Source organism: Schistocerca cancellata, chromosome 3 (genome assembly GCF_023864275.1).
Source record: "Schistocerca cancellata isolate TAMUIC-IGC-003103 chromosome 3, iqSchCanc2.1, whole genome shotgun sequence".
NCBI lineage: Eukaryota > Metazoa > Arthropoda > Insecta > Orthoptera > Acrididae > Schistocerca > Schistocerca cancellata.
In genome coordinates, this window is record NC_064628.1 from 397,232,521 (window position 1) to 397,260,286 (window position 27,766).

A 27,766-nucleotide genomic window follows, 5' to 3' on the forward strand; every position below is an offset into this window, starting at 1 on the left:
AAGTGTTTCTGTGCACCATGCACAAGTCCTCTATAGGTTGTGTGTATAAATTACTATTAACTGTTAGTAACTGAATTTCTTTTAAATAAATGAGACTTCAGTGTTTGGCCATTTTTTATTTATTTAAATGTATTAACAGTTTGGGCTGACTTGATAGGACTATCCCTGACCTATCTTTGTAAATGTTCAATGAATCAAGGCGAAATTGGTGACCTAAGTAATAACACTCACCAGAAGAAGTAGAAATTAGCAAGGATCTTCTATATCAGAGTGAAATCTACAAGATAATAATGACACATTTTTCCAAACAGAAATTAACTGCCTGTCAGTTAGTTTGTGGAAAGAATTCACTACAGTGGAAACCACATATCACCTCATAAAGGAAATAATGGCAAGAACAAGTATTATGTTGTTATTTTAAGCTGTAGGCCAAAGCTTTTGATTGCAAAGAGCATAAAATTAAACTGGGGAAACCAAAATCTTACTGTATCAACAGCTCCATATTGCACAGATAAAGACTTACCTTCTTAACAGAAGCAGCCACATTGACAAACATTATCATGTGAGTAAAACCAAACACAGATTGGAATAACACAATATATGGAGTCCCAAAAGATTTATTTGAATCCTTTAAAGAACTATTCTACAAAATTGATAATGTTTGCAGGTGACACAAGTATATTAATCAAGGCTCTAAAGTCTGATAAAATAGGCTATGCCTATAGAACTTAAGCTGAAGAAACTTTAGTATTTATCCAGAGCATTTTGAAAAGGTATTAAAGTTCACAGAGAAGAAATAAAAGTTTAAGGTTTGCCAATAACATTATAATTCTGTCAAGAGACAACAAAGAATTTAGAAGATTAGTTAAATGCATTGGGCAGTGTCATGGAAACAGTTCATAAAATGAACATCAACAAACGTAAAATAGGGGCAATGGAGTGAAGTTGAGTTTAATCAGGAGATGCTGTGGAAATTATATTGTGAAACAAGACATTAAATGCGACAGATGATTTGGGCAGCAATATAATGTATGGTGGCTGAGGTAGAGAGGATATAAAATGCAGACTGCCAACAGCAACGAAAGTGTTTCTGAAAAAGAGGAATTTACTAAAATTGAATATAAATTTAAGTCTTTTTTTAAAGTATTTGTCTGGAGTGTAGACTTGTACAGAAGTGAAATTTGGATGATATACTAAAAACAGACTAAACTCCACCCGAACAGGTCATGAAGACCCCAGCGGTACCGACCGACTGCCATGTCAACCTCAGCCCACAGGCGTCACCGGATGCAGATATGAAGGGGCATGTGGTCAGCACACCATTCTCCCAGCTGTATGTCAATTTGCGAGACCAGAGCTGCTACTTTTCAATCAAGTAGCTCCTTAGTTTGCCTCACAAGGGCTGAGTGCACCCCACTTGCCAACAGTGTTCGGCAGACCAGATGGTCACCCATCCAAGTGCTAGCCCAGCCCGACAATGCTTAACTTCGGTGATTGATGGGAACTGGTGTTACCAGTGCGGCAAAGTCATTGGATTGGATGATATACAGAGCAGACAAAAAGGGAATACAAGCTTTTGAAATGTGATGTACAGAAGAATCCTAAACATGTTAATAGAAATATCAACTATATAGGAAAAGATAAGACTGCTACTTACTGTAAAGAAAACACATTAAGTTGCAGACAAGCACAATTAAAAGACACTTGCACAAGCTTTTGCCCACAGCCTTCATCAGCAAAAGAGAAACACACACTGTTCATATACACAAGCAAAAACACCTCACAAGCACAACCGGTAGCTCAGGTCAGAATGGCTAAGTAGCTATTTATGTTTTCCTGCATTATTGATATTCCTCCCTGGAGTTTCTATTATGTGGATAGATCTGGTATCTTATTTATTTATTAAGTTCTACTTCATTCTCTCGGATTTCATACTTCTTTCTTCACCAGAAATCACCCTTCCTATTGTCTGTTTGTTGATTCTCATTTGTCGTGTGGTTTGTTTGTCTGTGAGTTCCCTGATTCTGTCAGTTTTGTTTCTTAGGTCTTCCAACATAATCTGTAGCTCATCCATACCTTCCTTGATTTCTGTAACCACTTAATGTTGCACTTACTATTCCACAAATTTTCTATTATTCTCCTGATGATCTTAATCTCTGGTGTTCTGATTAGATGTCCAAAAAATGAAATGCATTTCTTCCTGATTGTACCGGTTCTATTTCCTCGTAGACTTTTTCATTTGTAGCTACTGTCCAGTTTCTATCTTTCTGGTACAATTTGTTGATGCACGTTCTGATGATTCTTCTGTCTATTTTGAGTAATTTGTCTATTTGTACAGTGTTAGTTGTTTTGAAGATGGTTTCACTTGCGTATGTTATTTCTGGTTGAGTGGCTGTATCATAGTGTTTTAATTTTGTTGCTATTGGCAGGCTCTTTTTGTTGTAGGTGGTTTTGGTGATATATTGTGCTCTAATCAATTTATTTATTCTGTTATGCCAGGTTGGCTTTTCATTGAAGTTATATGTTATGATTTCTCCCAGATACACTACTGGCCATTAAAATTGCTACACCAAGAAGAAATGCAGATGATAAACGGGTATTCATTGGACAAATATATTATACTAGAACTGACATGTGATTACATTTTCATACAATTTGGGTGCATAGATCATGAGGAATCAGTACCCAGAACAACCACCTCTGGCCATAATAACAGCCTTGATATGTCCGGGCATTGAGTCAAACAGAGCTTGGATGGCGTGTACAGGTACAACTGCCCATGCAGCTTCAGCATGATACCACAGTTTATCAAAAGTACTACTACAAATGGCTCTGAGCACTATGGGACTTAACATCTATGGTCATCGGTCCCCTAGAACTTAGAACTACTTAAACCTAACTAACCTAAGGACAGCACACAACACCCAGCCATCACGAGGCAGAGAAAACCCCTGACCCCGCCGGGAATCGAACCCGGGAACCCGGGCGTGGGAAGCGAGAACGCTACCGCACGACCACGAGGTGCGGCTATCAAAAGTACTGACTAGCATATTGTGACGAGCCAGTTGCTCAGCCACCATTGACCAGATGTTTCCAATTGGTGATAGATCTGGAGAATGTGCTGGCCAGGGCAGCAGTGAATATTTTCTGTATCCAGAAAGGCCCATACAGGACCTACAACATGCGGTCGTGCATTATCCTGCTGAAATGTAGGGTTTCGCAGGGATGAAACGAAGGGTAGAGCCACAGGTCATAACACATCTGAAATGTAACGTCCACTGTTCAAAGTGACGTCAATGCGAACAAGAGGTGCCCGAGACGTGTAACCAATGGCACCCCATACCATCACGCCGGGTGATGCGCCAGTATAGCGATGACGAATACACGCTCCCAATGTGCATTCACCGCGATGTCGCCAAACACAGATGCAACCATCATGATGCTGTAAACAGAACCTGGATTCATCCGAAGAAATGACATTTTGCCATTTGTGCACCCAGGTTCGTCGTTAAGTACACCATCGCAGGCGCTCCTGTCTGTGATGCAGTGTCAAGGGTAACCGCAGCCATGGTCTCCAAGCTGATAGTCTGTGCTGCTGCAAATGTCGTCGAACTGTTCATGCAGATGGTTGTTGGCTTGCAAACGTCCCCATCTGTTGACTCAAGGATTGAGACGTGGCTGCACGATACATTACAGCCATGCGGATCAGATGCCTGTCATTTCGACTGCTAGTGATACAAGGCCGTTGGCCGTTGGGATCCAGCACGGCATTCCGTATTACCCTCCTGAACCCACCGATTCCATATTCTGCTAACAGTCATTAGATCTCGACCAATGCAAACAGAAATGTCGCGAGACAATAAACCGCAATTGCGATAGGCTACAATCCGACCTTTATCAAAGTCGGAAACGTGGTGGTACGCATTTCTCCTCCTTACACAAGGTATCACAACAACGTTTAACCAGGCAACGCCGGTCAACTGCTGTTTGTGTATGGGAAATCGGTTGGAAACTTTCCTCATGTCAGCATGTTGTAGGTGTCGCCACCGGCGCCAACCTTGTGTGAATGCTCTGAGATGCTAACCATTTGCATATCACAGCATCTTCTTCCTGTCAGTTAAATTTCGCGTCTGTAGCACGTCATCTTCATGGTGTAGCAATTTTAATGGCCAGTAGTGTATTTAAATTTATCTACAATTTTTATTTCTTGGTTTCCTATGGCAATTTTGTTTATGTGTGGTGGGTCAGTTAACATGATGACTGTTTTTTCAAACGATATTCCAAGACCAATTTTCTGCGCTATTTCCTGTAGTGAGATAACTTGTTGTTTGGTTTCCTTAATACTGTTGGACGAGAGAGTAAGGTCATCAGCAAATCCCAGACAATTTAAACTATGTTGTCTTTGGGTCTTCCAATTTGGATGTTCTTTGGGTTAGACTTGTACCGTTCCCTCATTATGTATTCTAAAGCACAGTTGAACAGTAGGGGTGTCTAGCAATGTCCTTGTCTTAAACCTGTTTTTATGATGAATGGCTCAGAGAGTTCCCCCCTGAACTTGACTTTTGATACATTGTTGGTTAAGGTGAGTTCTATCAGTTTGACTAATTTTGTATGGAGCCCAAAATTTCTTAAGATTTTTAACATTGAAGGTCTATGGATACAATCTTATGCTTTTTTAAAGGCCACGAAGTTTGTTACAAGAGGTTTATTTCATTTCTTGTAATATGCTATGGATAATTTTAAAGTGATGAACTGTTCTGCACAGCTTCTCCAAGGTCTGAAGCCTCCTTGGTATTCGCCTAATTCTTCCTCTAGTTGGTCTTTGATCCTCTTGTATAGGATTCTGGAGAAAATCTGGTATCTAATGAAGAAATACTGAATTTAATCAGGGAGAAAGAGAATTTATGACATACAGTGCCTACAGAGGAGAGATGCTGCTATAACACAGCTTGATGTATCAAGGTGAAGTTAAATTACTAACAAAAGGAAGTGTGAGAAGTAAATAGGTTCAGGTGAATGTAGATTGTGGTAGTTATGCATAGATGAAGAGACTTTCACATGATAGACTAGCACAGAAAGCTGCATCAAAGCAATCACAACAAGTGACAAATTTGAATATTGGGTAAATTAGATAACCTCAAATGTTGCAGAGGCTCTTCAGTGTCTTATGATTGCTGCAGTGATTTCCGTGTACCATTATGCCTTAGTTCGAGAAATTCCCTTTCATGAAAGTGTTTCAGAAGATTATGTTTTCAATTCGTGTTGCATGTGTCTGGCAGGTAAGAAAGAGATAGGAGAGTTTGGGGGCAGGGAGGGGAGGGGCGAAGTCAATGATGTGATGTTTACATCTACGTCTATACTCTGCAAATCACTGAGAGGTGCACGGCAGAGGGTACATCCCATTCTGCCAGTTATTAGGGTTTCTTCCTGTTCCATTCACATATGGAGTGCAAGAAAAATGATTGTTTGAATTCCTCTGTGTAAGCAGTACTTATTCTAATCTTATCCTCACGATCCCTGTGTGAGCGATACATAAGAGTTTTTAATACATACCTAGAATAATTATTTAAAGCATACTTGTCACAGGGAGTTATACATGATCCTTATTTACACAAAACAGGCTGATTTTCTGTCTGTCATATTAGAATAGAAAAACTGCATCTGACAACAAATAAGCCTATTTCGTGCTCTATTTTTGTTATTAATTTAGCACACTCTCACAGTAAATTTGCAATTCTATTTATATTACAAGAACACACATACATAAGACAGTGCCTGGACTATCAAAACAGATTTTAATGTTGCTGACTCAAAGTGAAAAAAGAAGTAAAGCTGTCCACAACTCAAAGACTGGTATGAACACCACAGTGCTTTACTAGGCTCAGTTCTATTGGAGGTGGTACATCTTTACCTTTGTTTGACACATTAACTGAATTTCCAAGCCAGCTGTACAGGAACTCACAGTTAACATGGATTCCGAGCCACAGTGCATGTTGTTATTGGTGTTGTTGTTCCATTAACAAATCACTACTAGAAATGAAATAACTGATAAACAACATAAAAAATCCTGAAACTGACAAACGATTGAACCTTGAGACTTACCCACTTTGTGAATGTTGTTAAAAATTTGTATGGACATTAGCTGCAAAATTCTACCACTTAGTTTCCAAGGAAAACATGCTTTCAATGGGCAAGCTCTCATCTTCACATTTCATGCACAAAATTACATCACTAAAATCTTTCTCTTGCCATCACAATATAAAATCTACAACATAGCCAATCAATAAGAAAAATTTAACACATCTGAGGTATAAGATACAATGCATGTCATGGGACACCAAATATTGGACAGACTGGGAAACTCTTAAAGAGATATAATGAGCATAAAGTGATACTTTGGTCATTAATTATGACAACTTGACTGTGAACAAGCAAAAGTGTACAAAACAAAGCACTTTCAAAGGAATTGAGGAAGTTATGGATTGTTCCAAATGAACAAAGGTAACAGACTCCTGAATTGATTTAAAAGTACATTGTAGTCTATAGATACTTCATGCTCTTGGATTATCGGTGACAGATAACTCTGGACAGTGAGTTCGAGAACAGACAACGAAATTTCTGTTAAGTTAAGATACAGTAAACAGATGTGTGGGCTTGGTCACGATGAATAACAGTACACTGGGGCTCAACAGACAGCAACTACAGTCTTGGCATGTAGTGGGTGGATGTAGGTGTGTTTGGTGTATAAGATGTGGAGTTTGTGCCTGCAATGTGAACAGTGGACAGCAATTTTATACAATAAGAGACATACAAACTGCTGGCTATGTTTTAGATTTTGTTGTGTGACAAAAGGAGAAAGTTTTTAATGTTGTAAAATTTGGAGCAAACGAGAAGATAAGAACTTGCACTCTGAAAATGTGTTATTATTGTATGTGAATGACAATTTATGTGATTGAGTACTATGGATTAATATACATATGAACCAGTAAGTTTGATGATGATTGGGTCCATGGCTTTCAAGGAATTTTTAAATGAAACCATTCCCCTGAAGGCTGTTAAAAAATTATTTTACCTTACCGGGTTATGAATCCAGAAGTTTGATAATGACTGGGCCCACAGTATAAATCATCCGACAATCGTTATTTGGACTCAATAATTTTATGAATAAACAAGATAAACAAACTGCTGGTCCTTTTTACTGAAAATGGTGAAGCTTCCACTTCCTTTACATTCCAAATAAACACTTTAGTCTGTATTTATATTGTTTCCATAGCACCATGTCAAAAAGTATTCCTTTCCCTGGCTGATAAAAATGTCTTTTAAAAATAAGTAGCTGTATGTGCAAAAAAAGACATTCTCTCTGTAACTGAATGGTAATACCATAAAATATTTGGACAGAAAGGCTTGCCAGTACTTACCTTCAGCAGGTGAAGTTCTTAGTATTATCAATAAACTATGTAACAGTACTTTTACTTTCATTTTCATGTGTGTCTGTTGGTTAAGAATGACAGCTCCCAAAGATAAGTACGACCTACCCATTCTATCTCATAATTTTATAGTTTTCTCAAGTTACTTCCCCTATTGATAATACAGATAAATAGGCAACAAATGAGAAAATAGCTAAGGACCTATAGTGATCACATATGAAGTGGTGACAGAAACTTGACAACAACAATAATAATTTACAAGACAATAGTGAAGTGAAAAAGCTTCACTGATATAATAGCAGGTTTCCTTAATGTGCCAAAACAGTAGTACTAAATTCATATTTCACACTGAAAGCTCTAAAGGATGAATGTCATACACATTAGTATAACACTCGTGGTTCTGTAAATTTAGTTTCAAATCAATGCATGTTAACACTAAGCTAGTGTGACCACTTCCTCATTCCAGAATTATGAGCTGTAACTCATTCGTAACAACCACAATTCAGATTTACTCCAGCAGTTACTGAATTACACTTAGTATGAGCAACCACTCACCAGAGAGCCTCAGTGATGTCCATTGCAGTGGGACTTGGTTTAAAGCACTATCGCTTGCTGTCACAGCTTTTATATCACAATGTGGGGGGATGTGGGAGGGATACAGCAGCCTGAACTGATAATTCCACATCAGCAACATGTGCCATTTAGATGAGGTCCCAAGGCTTTCAGGTTACAACCACAGCCGAAAATGAAACACTGCCCTGTTTGAAAGAAGGTGCTAGAGTGGAATTTACAAATATGATATCTGTCAGACACAAACAGCAAAAGCAATTTTCCAAAACATTCAGTCACTGCCCCACAAAATATCACCAACCTCCACACAAATATATTTTATGGAATTAACTGACAACAATATTCTATAGTATCTACACAGAGCTATTGATAATCAGTAGCTAGGAAACCAGTTCGCCAAGTGTCAATATTCTTATGCAAACTATGTTCGTTTCTGAAACAAGATTGTAAGGTTTTGCATCTACAAGTAATTTTACGAACTGTTTCCAAAACAGAAAGGTAATAAATGGCTGCATGTGTTATTATGAATAGAAGCTGCTTTCATTTCAAGACTGCAGCAGTTTTGTGCTGCTGATATGAAAACTATGGCTCCCTTTTCTTCAGCAAGTAACGTTCATAATAAACATGTGTACCTTTAAGTGATGTTAAGCACTGACTCTGAAACAAAAATTTTGTGCCGTAATGTTTTTTAATTGTTTCTGTCTGTTGACAGTACACAAAATTAACTTAATTACAGAGTTATGGCAAATAAAGAAAAGTATGCAGCAAGGAGCTATTAAACAAGGATTAATTACGAAAATTTGGTATTTTTCATCAAGCTATTTTGCACAATGGACTGCCTGTTAACTATTTCATAACAGCCTCTTATCTTGCCTGTCAGTTTAGGCTAACGATGTACAGGAAATGCTCTATCTGGACTGCAAAGCCAACTACTGATAGTAATTTACTATCACTTGTACTTAGATAGCAGCAGATTGGAGTCACGGAAGACCCCCCCCCCCCCCTTTTTTTTCAGCACGATATATTATTTATCACCACATGTCAGCACCGTCCATACTAAACCCCAAGCATTACAAACCTACCTGTGATTTTACACTTAAAAGTATAATGGCTGTAACAAAAAATGTAATTTCACAAATCAAGTCAAAAGTATTATGCTTCCTTATACTTGAAAGTAGCTTTCAACATTCTGAAATAGTTGTGGTTAACACAAGTTTCACTTTAGTTGGAATATGAAAATGTAGTAACCAGAACACAAGGTACTAATCTCACACCGAGTTACAGGCAGGCACAACAAAACGACAGCTATACATTTGAGCTTTCAGCCAAAAGGTCTTCCTCTAAAGTAGAAAATAAACACACATTCACACAATCACAACTCTCACACTCATGACTCATGAACCCTATCTCTGGCCACTGAGGTTGGGAGTAAAAGTCATTATTCCAGCCTGTATTTTGCATTGGTTAATGCTAACCTCACATTTATAATATAGGAAAGAATTCTGTAAAAACAGCACAGAATATCATTAAATTCTCCATGTGCCCCACTGCTGAAATATGATGTAAACAAATCATATAAACTGCTCCCTACATATACGAAGAAAAATATTAATGATATTAAGAATTCTGAAGGACGTAATGTTGTCAGGGAACTCTTCCTCAATAATATAAACCTCAGACATAAGCAGAAGTGGCGTTTATTTGTTCTTCACTGATAAAAGAAGAAAAAGTAATGAACTGCTCCATTTCATACATTTCAACTTTTAATCTTATGGAAAAAAAAGACAGAGTCCTGCAACTTCACCGTCGCAGTTCCAAATGCAAATAAAACACTATAATGTCAGTATTATTTCTAATTATTCTTTTTCAATGGTATACCTATGTATTTGAGTCAAGCACACAATGTACTAAAAATAATTATTTCTATCATATAATTACAGTTACACACAAACATTTACAAAAATACTAAAGCGAGTCATTCACGGGACACACAGTTCTGTACAATGGTGCCTTTGAACAAGATGTGTATGATACGTTGCACCGTACCACAGGTATGTTCTCAAATGAAACTGTTTTTAGTCCTCAATAACACTAACAATCAGTACAGAAAAGAGTATATAAAAAAAGATGATAACTATGAAGCACCCTGAGGTATCCCCTTTGACTACGAGTTGTCCCAGCGGCTTTTCTTCACTCTCCGGCTGCTGCCTGTGGATTGCTGTGGTGGTGGAGGAGGAGGGCAGTTCTCAATTTGCGCCTCCATTTGTGGACTCAGAAATGAAGGTTTCTGCTCAATTGTCTGCTCCCAGGTGTGATCCGAAGATGCCAGGAACTAAAAATACACAGTAACACAAGGCAAATTCTTTAGTGCTTTACACATCTTTAACTTTAGCACTTGTAAATCATCATAAAAACACTCAATAGAAATTTGCAGTTTCTCAGTGTCAGGTTACATGTGGCAGTGGATAATCCTAACCAAGATAGACAAAATTATCTGAAAAATACACAGCAAAAATTTTCTACTTTAGAAATTTAGAAAAAGAAGACCAAGTTTTCAAAGAAGCTTTGAAGCACAAGACAGTGTTGCTTCACTTTAACTAAAATTACATTAGCCTACACTGTTTAAAGTGGTCTATTTAAACAATTTTTAAAGTACTCGAATAAAAATGCTGCAACTTAGACTTATATAACAGGACCATGATACTATCAAAAGTTGAAGTTGTTACACACTATCATTAGCAGCAACAAGAAATACTCTGTATGTAATCAATAAATACCATTTTTTTTACTATGAATAGCGCTTGCTAACCAATGAACTGTAACTTGTTAAGGCTTGTAAAAGACTTTGTAATGTCTCTGGGAAGAATTCTCCCCTAGAACTATGTACCAGCAAATTAATGTTTTTGTATGTAACTGCTTCAGTGTTTTAGGTTTTGGACAGTCATCCACTGATGTGTTCACTATTAAATAAATAAATGCAAGTACAAGATAAACGTTATTGTACAGTGAGTTTATTATTTATGAAAACATTTCTCATAAACTATGAAAATTAGTGAAAGGATGAAATTCCAGTGACAACTAAACAGAAAACTTTAGAACATATAGGCACACTACACCAAATTTCCCACAAATTTAGCAATTGTCTCTTCACTATATCAGAATTTGGTGTAACTGTAAGTAGAGGTGGTCCTACACACTTAGTTACACGACTAACGTCTTTGGAACGAGCAGCAATGGGTGTTTGATGAAATTTGGTCACAAAGAGAATGTGAATGCTACCCATTAATAAAATGAATACCTACCCATCAAATTTCTGGATTAACCAAATGATGCACAAAATTCTATCTACAAGCTGTCACAACTACTTTGTGCCTTTCTTCAGTGGCTCATTATGATTTGAGCAGTATAAATCAGACTCATGTCTCAAAAACAAAACTCACCTGGCTTTGATACTGGCTTCTGAATGCTGCCTTCATTGCAGACAATCTGTCTGTACCAGGTCCAGACTTTGGTTTTGGAATCAAATCACCAAGTCCAGTATTAGGACTCTGAAAGGAATGACAAAAAGAAAAAAAGAAAATTGTAGTTTACAAGAACAAAAATCATTATATTAGATAAAATAATACTTCCCATACAATTTAGGTACATTTTTTACATTATGTTAGAATTATATATGAAGTTATTATTCAATTATCTACCCTTCATTTTCAGTTACAGAAGATACAAATTCCATGTCTCCACACACACACACACACACACACACACACACACACACACACACAAAAAAAAAAAAAAAAAAACGGGGAGAAGAAGAAGAAGAAGAACACACACACACACACACACACACACACACACACACACACACACACACACAGTGGAGGTGAAGGCTATAAGAGACTAAGGCCGATGACCAGGAAGGAAGGTAGAACGGATGGGAAGGAAGTTGCCTCACAGTCATTAAAATATACATAATGTTGTATTTGTTATGCACTGCCTCACTATAACAAATGAGACTGCTTGCATTAGTAATAAACTATTTGTTGTGACATATTGGAGTTCTTCAACATTAAACTCCACATCTGAGGGAGTAAACAGGTGTAAGTCCAATTTCTGAAGTTTCAACACAAGGCCATATCTGTAAAAGCCAGCCACTGCTTCATTTACAGAAAAGGGTGGCAGAACTGCTGCAGCCCAGGGCCAATCCAGGCAGTGTTAAAAGAGCATATGGTCATTGGCTGGAGCAGTACTGCCATCCTACTTCCTCAAATGAATCAAGGGCTAGGTATGGAAAATACAATCTTAAGTAGAAACTGCATTAATTGAACTTCCACTGTTAAAACAATAACAAAACAATGATGTCCACACACTAAAAATCTTACACGTAATTGTGATGTACAATATTGCCTGTACTATAAAATATGTCAATTATTATATGGTAAGATACTGTTAAAAATTTAACATCTGAACATACCATCAAACAGTACTGCATTGTTACACAGCTGAATTGCACTTAACTGTGAGAAGCATGAGAAATCACATGTTAATAAATGTTCTGATCTTAAGCAGGATAAAAAAAGTCTGCAACATTATTTTTGTTAGCAGGTGACAACCTTGATTTTGCCATGATGTTACTGCATTTTCTCATCCACAAAATGCCTATTGGGGTAGATGTAGAGCTTTGTTCGATGTATTGAAGAGCTATATCAAATGTATTTTTAGCACCTGTATGCGATACTTGACTGTCGATTCATTGTCTTTGTTGTCAGCGTCATCTTTCTCATTCTCATCGGTTGTTCGAGTTACAGTATCAATGAGTTGGTCGTCAGTTAATTCCGTTTCTGTTGTGCAGTCAATGTCAGCTGTACTGATCCACTCAATCACATCACTGGGACAATGTCTGGTTGCATGGACAGCGTCACATGTTTACATTCAGTTGGTGCCGTAATTTAGTTTTACACACTTTAATATGTAAGAGGAACACTGTCAATAATTTATAAAACAGATGTGTTTGCAATAACACTTACTGATTGTGTTAGAAACAAGTAATTTCATTCTAAAACTGATCGAACTATCGCATCTAGCAACAGTCAACAGCCTACAAATCCATATCACAGACAAAGAGCCATGGACAAGTTCAGATCTGACTGTAGCAGTGGGCGGCCCTGTATGTACACAAACACCAGAAATGGGATAGCCAGAGTAGGTGGAGAGTCGGATCATCCGAGGTCTGATTAGTGAGGTTCTACTGTAGTATACTCAGGTGTGTTCAGGAAATGGTTGAGAGGAGAAAGTGAAATGAGGCACTGGTGAGCTCACATGGTGTAGGTGAGGGGAGTTGTATGTGGCCCACAGTGTAGAGGACCTAGTTCCTAGTCAGAAGGGGGCGATAGAAAGAGGAAGGAAGAAACCATTGAGAGGAGAGAGTATGTGTTTGGGGAGAGGGGGGGGAGGGGTTATGGGGGCAAGGGTGACAGCGATATGGAACAGGAGTTAGTGAAGACAGGGCCCAGCAGTTGCAGGATCAAACGATGTGTTGTAAGAACAATTCCCATCTACAGAATTTCACAGAATCGGGTCATTGGGTGTGGGGGGTATCCACATGGCACACATTTTTAATGCAGCTATTTGCCAGCTTCAGTTTCTGCCACTGTGTGATAAACTGTGCTCTTGGCCACATTTGTTGGCTGTTATGCCCACATGAAAGACAGTGCAGAAGTTACAGCAGAGTTGGAGTATGACACGACTTTATCCAGAGCTGGTTCTGCCTCTAATAACATGGTAGGATATACCTGTCACTGGACTAGAATAAAATGTTGTGAGTGGATGCACAGGATACGTATTGTACACTGGGTCTTCCACAAGGATACGATGCATATGGCTGCTGACTATGCAATGCCTCAGCTGTACAGTGAGTGGTTAGCTTTACTCCCTCTGTTATTTAGATGTTGTGTGTACAATTTGAGTTTAAATGTAGTTGAATGGCTTTTCTACTACTACTTCGGTTTATAAAAATATTATAAAAAGTATAGTTGTTACTCACCATATAGCAGAGATACTGTGTCGCAGATAGGCACAACAAAAAGACTGTCGGAAAGTGAGCTTTAGGCAACCACATGGAGAGGGTAAGGAGGGGGCTAGGACAGGGAAGGAGAGGGACAGCAGGGTAGGGGTGGGGGACAGTAAAGTGCTGCTTGGGAGAGTGAGCAGGGACGAGGTGGAGAGAGGGTAGGGCAGCAAAGTGCAGCCAGGAGGTTAGACTGAAGGCAGGGAAGAGGGAGGGAAGGTAGTGGGAAATGAGGAAAGTAAACAGACTTGGTGTGTTGGTGAAATAGAGGGCTGTGTAGTGCTGGAATGGGAACAGGGAAGCGGGTAGGTGTGTAAGGACAATGACTAAAAAAGCTGGTGTTCGTGGGAAGTATCCAGATGGCACAGTTTGTGAAACAGTCATTGAAATGAAGAACATTGTGTTTGGCAGCATGCACAGCAACAAGGTGGTCCAACTTTTACTTGGCCACAATTTGTCAGTGGCCATTCATGTGGACAGACAGCTTATTGGTTGTTATCCCCATGTAGAATGCAGCGCAGAGGTTGCAGCTTAATTTGTAGATCACATGACTTCTTTCATGGGTAGCCCTACCTCTGATGGGGTAGGTGACATTTGTGACTGTACTGGAGAAGGTGGTGGTGGAAGGATTTATGGGACAGGTCTTGCATCTATGGCATCGGGTTGGGAGCAGGGGTTGTGTAGGGATGGGCGGAGTAGGTTTGGTGGGCAACGGAATACCACTCTGGAAAGGGTGGGAGTGTTGGTGGGTAGGACATTTCTAATTTCAGGGCACAACGAGAGGTAGTCGGAACCTCGGCAGAGAATTCAGTTGCTGCAGTCCTAGTTGGTACTGAGTCAGGAGGGGAATGCTCCTCTGTGGCCAGACAGTGGGACTCAGGGAGGTGGTGGGGGACTGGGAAGATAAGGCACAGGACATCTGTTTCCATACAAGGTTGGGAGGATAATTACGGTCTGTGAAGGCCTCAGTGATACCCTTGGTATATCTCAAGAGGGACTGCTCATCACTACAGTTGCGACAGTTTCACTGAGGGCTTCACAGACTGTAATTACCCTCCCAATCTTGTACAGAAACAGATACCTCATGCCTTATCTTTCCAGTCACCAATCACCTCTCAAAGTCCCACTGTCCGACTACAGATCCCCCTATGACCCCTCGAGACTCAGTACCACCCAGGAATGGGGCAACTGAATCACATTCTCTGCCAGGGTTTTGACTACCTCTGGCTGTGCCCAATATCCTCCTCCTGCCTGATCCCAACTCTTTGCCTCATGGCTCATATCCCTGTAATAGACCTAGATGCCAGACCTGTCCCACATATCCTCCCACCACCACCTACTCCAGTCCAGTCACAGATATCACCTATCTCATCAAAAACGGAGGGAGGGGGGGGATGGGGGGGGGGGGGGGGTATTCGTGCGCCCTGAGAAACCAATCATGTGATCTGCGAGTTAAGCATTAAGCTGCAACCAGTGTGCTGCATTGCTGCTTTCTACTTGCACACGACAACGACCAAGCTGTCTGAGCACACAAATGGCCACTGACAAACTGTGGCCAAGAAACAGCTACATCACCCCACTGCTAAGCACGTCACCCAACACAATGTTCTTCATTTCAATGACTGCTGCAGAGACCGTACAATCTGTATCCTCCCCACCAACAGCAGCTTTTCTGAATTGCACAGAGGGAAACTCTCCCTGCAATGTATCCAACATTCCGTTAACCTTCTGGCTTCAATCTTCATTAATCATTGTCCTTAACCATCTAGCCCCTTCGCTATTCCCATCCCAGCACTGCACAGCCCACTATTTCGCCAACACATCCAGTCTTTCTACTTCTTTCCTTTCCCACTCCCCCACCCCTCCTATCCTGCGTCTAACCTCCTGACTGCACTTAGCTGCCCTACCCTCTATCCGCCTCGTCCCTATTTGCTCCCACAAGCAGCGCTTTATAGTCCACCACCCCTACCTTGCTGTCCCTCCCTCTACCTTGCTATCCCTCCCTCTCCCCACTTCAGCTTCCTCCTTAATCCCATCAACCAGTTGCCCCTCCCATCATGCACTGCTGTTCGGAGTCTGGCTTCAGCGGCCAGAGACTGTGGTCATGTGTGATCGGCGACTCAGCATTTTCACTATATGGTGAGTAGCAACTATCCTTTTCATAGTGTTGTTACAGTCCATGCTGTATTTTCCACTACTTGAGGGCCTTACAATGTGAGGGTGAGGGTTGTTGTTGGTGTGGTCTTCAGTCCTGAGACTGGTTTGATGCAGCTCTCCATGCTAATCTATCCTGTGCAAGCTCCTTCATCTCCCAGTACCTACTGCAACCTACATCCTTCTGAATCTGCTTAGTGTATTCATCTCTTGGTCTCCCTCTCCGATTTTTACCCTCCACACTGCCCTCCAATGCTAAATTTGTGATTCCTTGATGCCTCAGGACATGTCCTACCAACCGATCCCTTCTTCTAGTCAAGTTGTGCCACAAGCTCCTCTTCTCCCCAATCCTATTCAATACCTCCTCATTAGTTATGTGATCTACCCATCTAATCTTCAGCATTCTTCTGTAGCACCACATTTCGAAAGCTTCTATTCTCTTCTTGTCTAAACTATTTGTCGTCCACGTTTCACTTCCATACTTGGCTACACTCCATACAAATACTTTCAGAAACGACTTCCTGACACTTAAATCTATACTCGATGTTAACAAATTTCTCATGTTCAGAAACGCATTCCTTGCCATACCCAGTCTACATTTTACATCCTCTCTACTTCGAACATAAGTTATTTTGCTCCCCAAATAGGAAAACTCATTTACTAATTTAAGTGTCTCATTTCCTAATCTAATTCCCTCAGCATCACCCGATTTAATTCGACTACATTCCATTATCCTCGTTTTGCTTTTGCTGGTGTTCATCTTATACCCTCCTTTCAAGACTCTGTCCATTCCGTGCAACTGCTCTTCCAAGTCCTTTGCTGTCTCTGGCAGAATTACAATGTCATCGGCGAACCTCAAAGTTTTTACTTCTTCTCCCTGGATTTTAATACCTACTCCAAATTTTTCTTTTGTGAGGGTGAGGGTATGCTTTGCAATTTTTGAAACCAAGTTATGCATTTCTTTATACTAACCCTGAGTGTACTTTTTTATTTACGAGTTGTCACCCATCCCTTACAATCTTAACAGTAGAAGAGTCAATTCAAGCCACTAGAGGGTCAAAGGAAATGCAGAGACGTGCAAACATTAACACTGAAGAGCTGCCACAATACCTGTGTTTCATGTGAACCAATTCCTGGTTTTTCTCGGTAGCCAAGCCCTCGCCCACCAACATTTGCTGGCTTACCCTTACCACTTTTGAAGCGTGACTTGCGAAACCAGGCACTCTGAAACATGACAGTATAATGTGAGAAAAATAAAAACAATTTTGCCTTAAAAATAAGTAACAATGAATTAAAATATCTAAGAAACATAAACACACATAAATTGGGCATGATATTTAATTGTAGGCTCAGACAGTTGCTGCCAAAAGTAAAAGATATTAACACGTCATGAAGCATAGTCATTTTTAATAATACTAATAATAGTAGTAGCAGCAGGAAAAGTTGGTAAGACATGTAGATCAGATTCTGAGTTAAACTATAGGTCGCCTTTCAGTGGTAGGATACATAGCATAGTATGACATGACTGGCTGGTCCATCATATTAATAATTGCTGCATTATTCCTTTTCACTCCAAATATCTCATTAATGTCTTCTTTGCTACTAATTATTATAAATGGACACTGAAAGGTCCAGTTGATATGATAACAGTTACTGGTGGATCACAGACTGCATGATTTATTGCCAAAGTTATTTCTTTTTTCAAACTTGTTTAACTACACTCAGTTTTAGCAACACACCGTACATCACAATACAACCTTAACCGCTTCACACTGAAATTTTGAAATCAAGGAAACAAAGTAGAAATATCTAGATTGAATATATTACCAAGCGTGGCTGACCAGCAACAGTGACCAACTCTACCTTTCTGCACTGAACTGTGCTGTGTAACATAAGAACAAAGCACGAATAATTAACTTGAATGTATTGTTCAAACAGAAAAGTCTCATATGACCGCATTTAGCAAGAGTGGTCAACAAATGCTGACTCATTAATCCAACTGTGCTACGCCGAGTGGGCGCAATGAGACAGTGTGGCTGTATAAACTTGAAAAAAAAGATGAAAGAAGTATTCCCTGAAAATTCCAGGATGATGATGTCAAAGGAAGCTATTGAGAAATTAGTGGGTAGGTTGAGGTGGTCATCTCGTATCACAGTTAAGAACTTTCCTTTCCTCGTCGCCGAGACATACCAGCTGATATGCAGTAGTTTCACAGTTTTTGAACATTGATAATTCATGTGGAATAATAATCAGATAATCAACAAAGTTTGAAATATTAAGTATTTAAAAATTTAATTTGTGGTTTATAAAGCTCAATAAAATTAAATTACAGTGCTAGGTTACAAACTGGTTGTCTCTTGTAATCACAAAGAAATATCTTGTTTCACAAATGTAATAAAATATTAGTATTTTTCACTTGGATTGGATGTTTTCTGTTAAAAGCATCCTGCTACAATGCATTCACTTGGTCACTGTCTCATCACTACCCAGTTTTGTTGTTTGCACTGTGTTGACTATTTATATGCGATCCATTTGCCCACCTTTGGCCATGTGCAGAAGGTTCACTGCTGCCCACAAGTGTACAGTTTGTACACTACTGCCCGGTTGTGACCAGAACAGCCTTGTCTAGAATGACAGTGATTGGAATAACCACTGTTAAATTTGAATAATTAATTAAACCTGTAGCTTTTCAAATAGTGATTTCAGAACCACCACAATCAAAGATAAAACTAACATACCTGCAAAGCAAGATCTAGGAGTGACTGAGGGACATCTTGATTGGCACCTTCGAGATTGCGTACCAGATGACCTGCAAACTCCTTGTCCTTTTCTGTCACAAGTGTGTACGCTGTACCTTTCTCTCCAGCACGACCTGTAGGCCACAATTATTCTTTGCATTAAGCACAAAGCATAAATGGACTGTAAAAAGTACAGCTAAACATATGAGACAATATGTATTTCAAGGGAGGTTAATAGTTTACTTGTAGCTTATGTTGCTCTCACCTCATTACAAAAATCCTAAATTACTGACTTTACATGACGAATGGTTCCATGGTCAATGAACTACATATTATCGTATTTTATAGACTATAAGATGCACTTTTTTTCTTTGAAAAATTGCCATCAAAATTCAGGTACGTGTCATGAACTATCATATTTTGCAGACTATAAGATGCACTTTTTTTCTTTGAAAAATTGCCACCAAAATTCAGGTACGTGTCATGGCGGCTGCAGTGTAACACGTGTGAAGTTCGGCTCGCGAAATTTAGTTGAATTTGAAGGTGTTCTCACAGGTGGTGTTGTCTAGTACCAGTGGAAATCGTGTAAACAACAGTGTTCTGTGCAGTAGTGCTATTTTTTTTTCTGTGCTCCGCCAATATCTTCGAGAAAATGGTAAACAAAAAGAGTCAACAGCAGCGCGTCCAGCAGCAGGTAAGCAGCAGGTGCGGCAGGCCTGCTCTTGGCAGAAGGTGCGGCCGCGGCTCCCGGTATAGCGGAGCTGGTCCACTCTGAGGTAAACACTGCGCTTCGCAATAAAAACAATCTCGATCTGATAGCAGGCACTATATCAGATACTGTAACAGCAGCAATACTGGCCAAAATTCGTGAAACTGATGAGGCCAATACTGCCAAAATTACAGCACTAAAAAAGTCTGTGTCTGAATACGAGAAAAAGGCACGAGAGTTGGAAGCGAAACTATTTGCTGCAACAGACGAGATAGAACAGTACCAAAGGCGAAATAGTCTACGACTGTTTGGAGTAGCAGAAAATAAGAAAGAAGACACAGACAACCTGCTTATACAGGTTGCGCATGAAAAATTAGGCGCTGAGGTGACCAAGGCAGACATTGACAGGAGCCATCGGGTGGGACGAAAACTACCAGGTGCTACCAAACCTCGTCCAATAATAATTAAATTTGTCTCATACCGAAAAAGGGCAGAGATCATTACCCAGAAGAAGAAGTTAGCAAGGACAGGGCTTACAATAAGGGAAGATCTGACACACGAACGGCTAAAGATTTTAAACAGTGCCATACCCCATTTCGGTCTTCAGAATGTGTGGACTCAGGATGGCAGAGTAATCATTAAGACAGCAGCTGGAAAGAAGACAGTCACAAACATGACAGAACTGAATAGTATTAAGTGAAGCTACTCGAGCCAAAAGTGCAAACTCAACACCATTTGCAAATTGTAACAGCCCTATACTCTGTTATAGTTTTGTAATTGTATTAACTTTTTAATTATACCCATATTTGTACCTTCAACTGTTTGTTTTTGTAACTGTATTAACTTTTTACTTTTTTTTTTTAGCTCTAACCATTACTTAATTTTAGTTACTGCTCATACTTTCTCATTTTCTCAGTTTATTCTCTTCCATTCTGTAATAGTTCTATTGCAAATATTAGTCTCTCCTTTAGTTCATTAATCACCCATCTCTTCGGTTTAAATTGTTCATAACAAAAATCACTATCAGTATCACTTTTGCAAATTTCAATCTAATTGTAGCTTCCTACGATAATCACTACCAGTATCACTTTAGTAAATTTCAATTTAATTCTAGCTTCCTACAATAATCTATTAATTATTAAGCTTACTTCTCTCTGCTGGCAGCATCAGCCTCTTAAATCACTCCCCTTTCCCTTATTTCCACCCTAAGCTGTTTCAAATATGCTAATTACATTTCTCCTCTTACGACATAGGATACACAGTGACACACAGCCGTCACTATTTTGGTCATATTCTCCTTGCACCGAATACCACTAATCCATTTTCTATACTCCCGCAACCTCAGGAAATCTCTTGCAGTTGCCTTTCTTTCGGCACTCGCGGAGTCACAAACAGGGCGCGCAAAATCTCTGACACCCCTGTGCTATGTCACTTGGCGGAAGCACCGGCCAGTGCCCCTCGCGGCAGGTAGTGCCTAACAAAGGGACAAACCAGTCTGCCACCCTACTCCAGGCTGCTCAGCGGAACGCGTCAGAGCTTTAAGCGGCTCACTGCAACATCCAGTCATTACCTGCACATTACGAAGAACTTAGCCTCCTCTTCAACCAACTAAACTACCACGTAATCCTCTTACCCGAAATGTGGTTAAAACCACACATATCCTCTGCATCTATTCATCTCACAGGGTACACATTTTTTAGGGCAGACAGATCAAAAAAGCGAGGTGGCGGGGTCGGCGCGTATATACGAACAGATCTCAAAGCGAAAGTCTTATGCACGTCAAATCCTGCTGAAGAAAAAGAGACTGAATTCATGTTCATTGAAATAAATATACAAAGTCGGAAATTCTTGACTGGTGTCGTGTACAAGCTGCCAAAAATAAGCTCAATGAGTTCCTTCCAGTCGGAATTACATTCACTTCAGTGTCAATATGAACATGTCATCGTAATGGGTGACTTGAACATAGACCTGCTAAGAGACACTCCCTCCGCAATAAACCTAAGAAGACTGTTTAGTTGCAATAGCAAGAACATTCTTCCATTACAACCTACACACCATACGGCGCACAGTCATACTCTTATAGACGTAATCGCAACGAAACAGACTGACAAAGTAAGAGATGTTGGTCAAACATCGGCCCCTGGCCTCTCAGCACATGATGTAATATTCCTGGCCTACTCTGTGCAGCCCCCAAGGATCAAATCGCGTTACATAACTTATAGGAACATGAAACGTACTGACCTTGACACTCTAATAGCCGATTGCTCAGAAATCTCATGGCATCAAATAATCAGAGAACCTACAATCGACGGCAAAATTAATGAACTTGGTGATAAGCTCACTGCCCTCTATGACAAACATGCACCTGTGCGCACAATCCGTGTAAGAAAATCTCCTGCTCCATGGCTGACAGCTGAATTACGTCAAATGATGGCTAATAGGGATGCTGCCCACAGGCGTTTCAAGGCAGATCCGAAACCCGAGCGTTTCGAAGAATATAGAAAGCTACAGAACAGAGTGAAACAATGCATTCGCAATGCTAAAATCAAGCACGCTCGCTCCCTTGTATGCAGCGATCTGATGCCCACGACTCTATGGAAGAATCTCTGTAGCTTGGGGGTTGGAAAGGCAAAATCGGAAACTACTTTTCATGTGTCAGCTAACGAATTCAATTAATTCTTCTCTGCACCTCTGAATACCCGCACGGCTGATAATTACCGTCCACAAGAATCCCCAAACAGGATAACTAACAACAATACCTTCCATCTAAAACATGTAACAACAAATACGGCAAGAAAAGCAATAATGAGAATCTCTTCTGATGCAATAGGCAACGACAGTATCAGTATAACCATGATTAAGAATGTTGCCGATATCTTAGCACCTGTCTTAACTGACATATTTAATTTTTGCCTCGTGAACGGAATATACCCCACTGCATGGAAAAGAAGCATAATTTGACCCATCCCTAAGATAGAAAACCCGCAACTGCCTAGTGATTACCGACCAATTAGCATACTGTCTGCTGTTTCCAAAGCACTTGAATATATTGTTCATGACCAAATCACTGAACACTTGCGTGAATTCAGCCTATATGACAAACTTCAATCCGGTTTCCGTAAACATCACAGCACAAACACTGCTTTAATTAAAGTAACTGATGACCTGAAATATGCCATCGACAATCGAAAGGCAACAATATTGACGCTACTGGACTTCAGCAAAGCTTTTGACACTGTTAACTTTGACATATTGCTCAGAAAAATGCAACATCTTAATTTCTCTGATACTGCAATGAGATGGTTTGATAGCTACTTAAAAGACAGACAGCAATGTGTTGTCTGCGTAAATGAAAAATCTTCCTGGAAACATGTTTCCTCGGGAGTGCCACAAGGATCAGTCTTAGGACCACTTTCGTTTTCTTTATATGTCAACGATATTTCGTCGGTTCTGTCCTCCTGTAAATATCATTTCTATGCCGATGACCTCCAGTTCTACCTAAGCGTCAGACCTGAAGATGTAAACACTGCAATCGCTCAGATGAATGATGATCTGTCTTCAGTAGTGACATGGGCGAAAAAACTGGGGCTTAAACTAAATGCAAAAAAGATGCAAGTAATCTTAATAGCCCATCAGAAATTAATAAGTTCAGATTTCTGCGCACGGCTACCTCCTATTCTGCTCGACGGTACTCCAATACCATATCAGAAAACAGTTAAGAACTTGGGTGTAACTTTGGATGAGCATCTCCACTGGGCGGAGAATACAGTCGCAGTGTGCCGAAAGACGTCTGCTTGTCTCTATGCTCTCAAAAAGTTTCGGAACATATTTCCACAGGACTTGAAACGCCAACTCGTGCAAGCACTCGTTCTACCAAACCTCCTCTATTGTGATGTGATTCAACAAGGCATGAGTAGTGAAAACAAAAGACGGCTAGAACTAACCATGAATGCCTGTGTGCGTTACACCTGCAACATTCGCCAATATGATCATGTTAGTGCTTCATACTCCGAGCTAGCGTGGCTGCGGCCGGACAAATTGCGTGACTACCACACTCTATGTCTACTTCACCGACTCCTCGTCACGCAAGCACCCCAGTACCTTGCTTCAGAGATTAAAAACCTGTCATGCCATCATAATCGAAACACGAGGTCACTCTTATTTGGTATCCTAACTGTGCCCACTCACAAAACAAAAACTTTTGCAAACTCCTTCTCAGTTGCCGCTGTCCACCTCTGGAACAAACTGCCCCTTACCTTGTGCAAAATTCAATCTCCTGCTGCTTTTAAGAAGAAGTTGAAGCATTTCCTACTATCATCCTCATAATGTTCTCCAAAAAATTAATGCACAAGGCCAATCCTCTCATCTGTCAAATAGCAAAGCTAGCGTCTCCTATCTTGCTCCTGAGATGCCTTCCTCTTCATCTATCTCTATTAGCTACGCAATCTTCTTTTCCTTTATATTTCCTTAATTATGTTTCATCATGTCTCTCTATTCTTCTCCTCCCTTCACCATGGGTCTCCCTCATACTCCCTGCTGCTAGCACTCCTATCTAAAATCTGTCTCTTCAATAATGTCTAATTATAACAGTACTTATGACCTACGAAAATAAACTCTATATGTATGTATTTTTCCAGGTGTACCTTTCTAATTGTTTATTTCACTTTTTGTACTAGATGTAGTTTAACATGCCTACTAAAACATGTGAATGTAAAATAAGTAGAATGCCTGGTTAGATGTAAGAGGGGGCCTAATGGCCCTAATCTTGCCAGGTTAAATAAATCAATAAATAAAATACAATAAAATAAAAAATAAAATATACTCAAAATTAATGTAAAATGTCCAGTGCTTGATTTAAAATTCCCGCCAGTCTTAAAAATGGCCTTATATTTGATGCTAAAGGAAACCTCACTCTCGCTAGCGACATCGAATTCAACTGGTACCAGCAGCACAGCAATGCGATGGATCTGAGTTGTAGGGATTGACACGCTTGCTAATACTGTCTCCCTCCCACCCTGCCATCACAAATACAGAACCCTGTCTAGCCTACAATGCGTCCTTGAAGTCTACAGTGACAGTGAACCTGCATTGAAAGTGATTTGTGTTATCAATAACAGTTCAACATTTTTGTCAGTAGCTATTTTTGTAATGGAAAAGAAGATATCGATATGATGTGGGCTGTAAATTGAAACTAATGAAAAAATGCAATACACTGTTAACTTTAAAGTTTTTGTATGTATCTCCTTGTGACTGGATATCTGGGGGACAACGGCCATTCACTATTGTAAGAAAATTAAACACCTACTGCCATGCTTATAATGTCATTTATTGTACAGCTACCAGTTTCAGTGCACTGTGCATTGAAACGCCAAAACTGGTAGCCGTACAATAAATGACATCATAATAACAGCTGTAGGTGTTTAATTTTCTTACAACAGTTGTTCTTTCATGTTGTGCTGATGGTACTAAACTTAATCCAATGATTATTTTCAAGCACAAAACAGTGCCGAAACCTTTTGAAATAACACCAAGTGTTGTTGTTCACGAACATGACATGGGTTGGATGGACAAAAGTGGTATTAAATTATAGAGTAACAGAGTATGGGAGAGAAGGAAAGGTGTTTTATTGAAGAATAATTCTCTTATTGTGCTAGATCAGTTTAACAGTCATTTGAAAAAAATCTGTGACAGAGCAATTGAGACAGGGAAATACAGAGCTTGCTGTTATCTCAGGAGGAATTACTTCACAACTGCAACTTCTTGATATCTCAATAAATAAACCACTTAAAGTTTATATGAGAGAGGAAAGGAACAAATGGATGATGGACAAAACCCAACATCGAGAGAGCTTTAAAATGACCTACAGTCAAACAAATTTTTTTTATCACAGGTCTGGCGCATTTCGGTCATTGACTTATGTAAGAAAATGAAACTCTTACAGCCATCTACAGTGTTAATAGTTGCTAGTTGGTGAGATAACATCACAGTTAAAGGTAGTCGGCATAAACCAGTTATGTTGGCCACTGATGCATCGTGTATACATATGGTTTTAACCCCTTTAACATCAGCCAGGGGCACCAAAATTGGTAGCCATTCTATAAATGATATCATAAGGATGGCTTTAGGTGTTTCATTTTCTTACATAAAATCAAGCAAGTGTGTCAATGAATAAAACGGTCATGGTCTAGAGTAAGAGAAGCCATTATAGTTAAATCTTTCAAGAAGTGTGGCATAAATAATGCTCTCAGTGGCAGTGAAGACCATTTATACGTGAAGAGGACAACAATGAAGAGGAAGAAGAAGAAGAAAGTTCAGATGATAATTTTTAGGGATATTACAGGTCAGTTTGGTTTTATCAATTAAGAATTTTTTTGTATGGCTTTGCAATCTACTAATAAAGATGGTAAAAATGTTATTTTTTTTTAAAAAATGTTAGTTAAAAAATAAGATGTGTCTTATAGAATACTTCTTGACCAGACTTTGTCTAACATTAATGTGAGTTAATAACATGAGCTATGAGTTTTTGCTTTATTTTTGCTTGCAGACATCTCACACTAACAAACAACAAAGTGTTTACCTTTTTATACTACTTCAAAAACTTTAACTCAGCTGCAGACTCAAATATACCAATACAATTCACAAATAAAACAACAACTTTAACTTATTCACAAATAGCAGAGGAGAAAACCAATGTCTGGTGTAATTTAGAACTTTGAGAAATTTATGCAGATACAATTATGCAAGAATTTTAAGTCAGCTTATCTTGACTGCTACCTCAGAGCCTGATGACAGTTCTGCCGAAGGAAGAAGAAGTAAAATTACTCTTTGTGTTCATCACACCCAATAAAAAAGTTACAACTGCAACATATGTTTTTACACAGAGGCTGCAGTTCATAATACTGCATTATTAAACAGGACATGAATAATGTGATATTTTTTCTCCTTTAACATGTCATCCTAAAATATACACAAAATCTGCCAGTCTTGGCTCTTCACATAATTCTGAACATGCTTGAGATGCTAATCATACTGTTTTCATTACGTTGCCTCAAAAGAATTCATAGACGTGGAAAAAATCTATATGCCTTGCGTATGGGGCAACAAATCCCAAGAACAGCCAAATAAACAATTTCAAGGTATTACAGTAAATATCAGTTGTTGCAGGTTTTCAGAGTGAGAGAAGGAAGAGATGAAGGTGTCTCCACGAGTGGCATATTGACAATAGTTAGCAAGTAACTTTGAATAAAGACCTAACGTCACTGGCCAAGAGAAGGGATCAGCCTTGTTGTGAAATCTTGCACAACAGCAGCTTCAGGTGACACTGTGTATTTCCCAGATTAAGCTATTTGGGTAAGTCCTAGCAACGTGGAAGCTCTCTCTCAATTTAAATCATTATGATCACGTTTTACACATGACTGCTGTGCAATGCTCAAGATACAAGTCATGTGAGAAGTCTGTATATAATAGGATATGGGTAGTCTATTGTCTAAATTGTTAAAATATTGGTTTTCATACCCAAAGCCAACCAACACTGTGCAGTGAAACTGGTCACCATCCGGGCAGATCAAGAGGCAATCATGCATGTGTCTATGGTCTTAGTTCTCACAGCATTCATAATATCTGAAGAAAATCATTAAAAAAATTTCACATAAAGAAAAGTATTTTGTAGTATATGCAATACATCACTATCACTGGGTATGTTTCCAGATAAGTTGAAATATGCTATAGGCACAGGCACAGACATTAGTCGTGTGTGTGGATTGCATTTGTATGAATGTGTGTATGTATGTTGTCTAATACAGAAGAAGATCTTTTGGCTGCAAGCTCACTTGTTATCAGTCTTTTTTGTTGTGCCTATTTGTGGCTCAACATCTCTGCTATATAGTGAGAAGCAATGTATGATTTTCATAATATTAACATCCCTTTATAAGTTCACAATTGCCAACGTTCCCAGAAGTAGTGATTGTAGTCTCACACATCACACACACCAGCGAGGAAATTAATTATTTTACTCATTTATTTGATGACTGCATTTCCAAGACAGTTAAACAAAAAGGAATTGGTACATTGGTAATACAATTAGAGAACAAAAGAAAATAAATTT

General features: G+C 39.4%; 2 protein-coding genes across 3 annotated transcripts in view; both read right to left on the bottom strand.

Annotated features, from left to right (window-relative positions):
* LOC126176727 (neprilysin-4-like) overlaps positions 1-8,014 on the bottom strand; it is a 142,487-nt gene extending 134,473 nt beyond the window's left edge. The window contains exon 1 of the mRNA XM_049923896.1: positions 7,983-8,014. Within this exon, the coding sequence (XP_049779853.1) occupies positions 7,983-8,005 (23 nt within the window). The 5' untranslated portion in view covers positions 8,006-8,014. The remainder of the gene's footprint in view (positions 1-7,982) is intronic.
* A 1,664-nt stretch (positions 8,015-9,678) lies between these two features.
* Positions 9,679-27,766, bottom strand: part of LOC126175128 (ATP-dependent RNA helicase DDX42) — a 75,018-nt gene continuing 56,930 nt past the window's right edge. For both annotated transcript variants that reach the window (XM_049921682.1, XM_049921681.1), the window contains exons 9-12: positions 18,954-19,087; positions 17,326-17,439; positions 11,438-11,545; positions 9,679-10,329 (exon numbers count right to left, since the gene is read on the bottom strand). In XM_049921682.1, the coding sequence (XP_049777639.1) occupies positions 10,162-10,329; positions 11,438-11,545; positions 17,326-17,439; positions 18,954-19,087 (524 nt within the window). In that variant the 3' untranslated portion in view covers positions 9,679-10,161. The remainder of the gene's footprint in view (positions 10,330-11,437; positions 11,546-17,325; positions 17,440-18,953; positions 19,088-27,766) is intronic.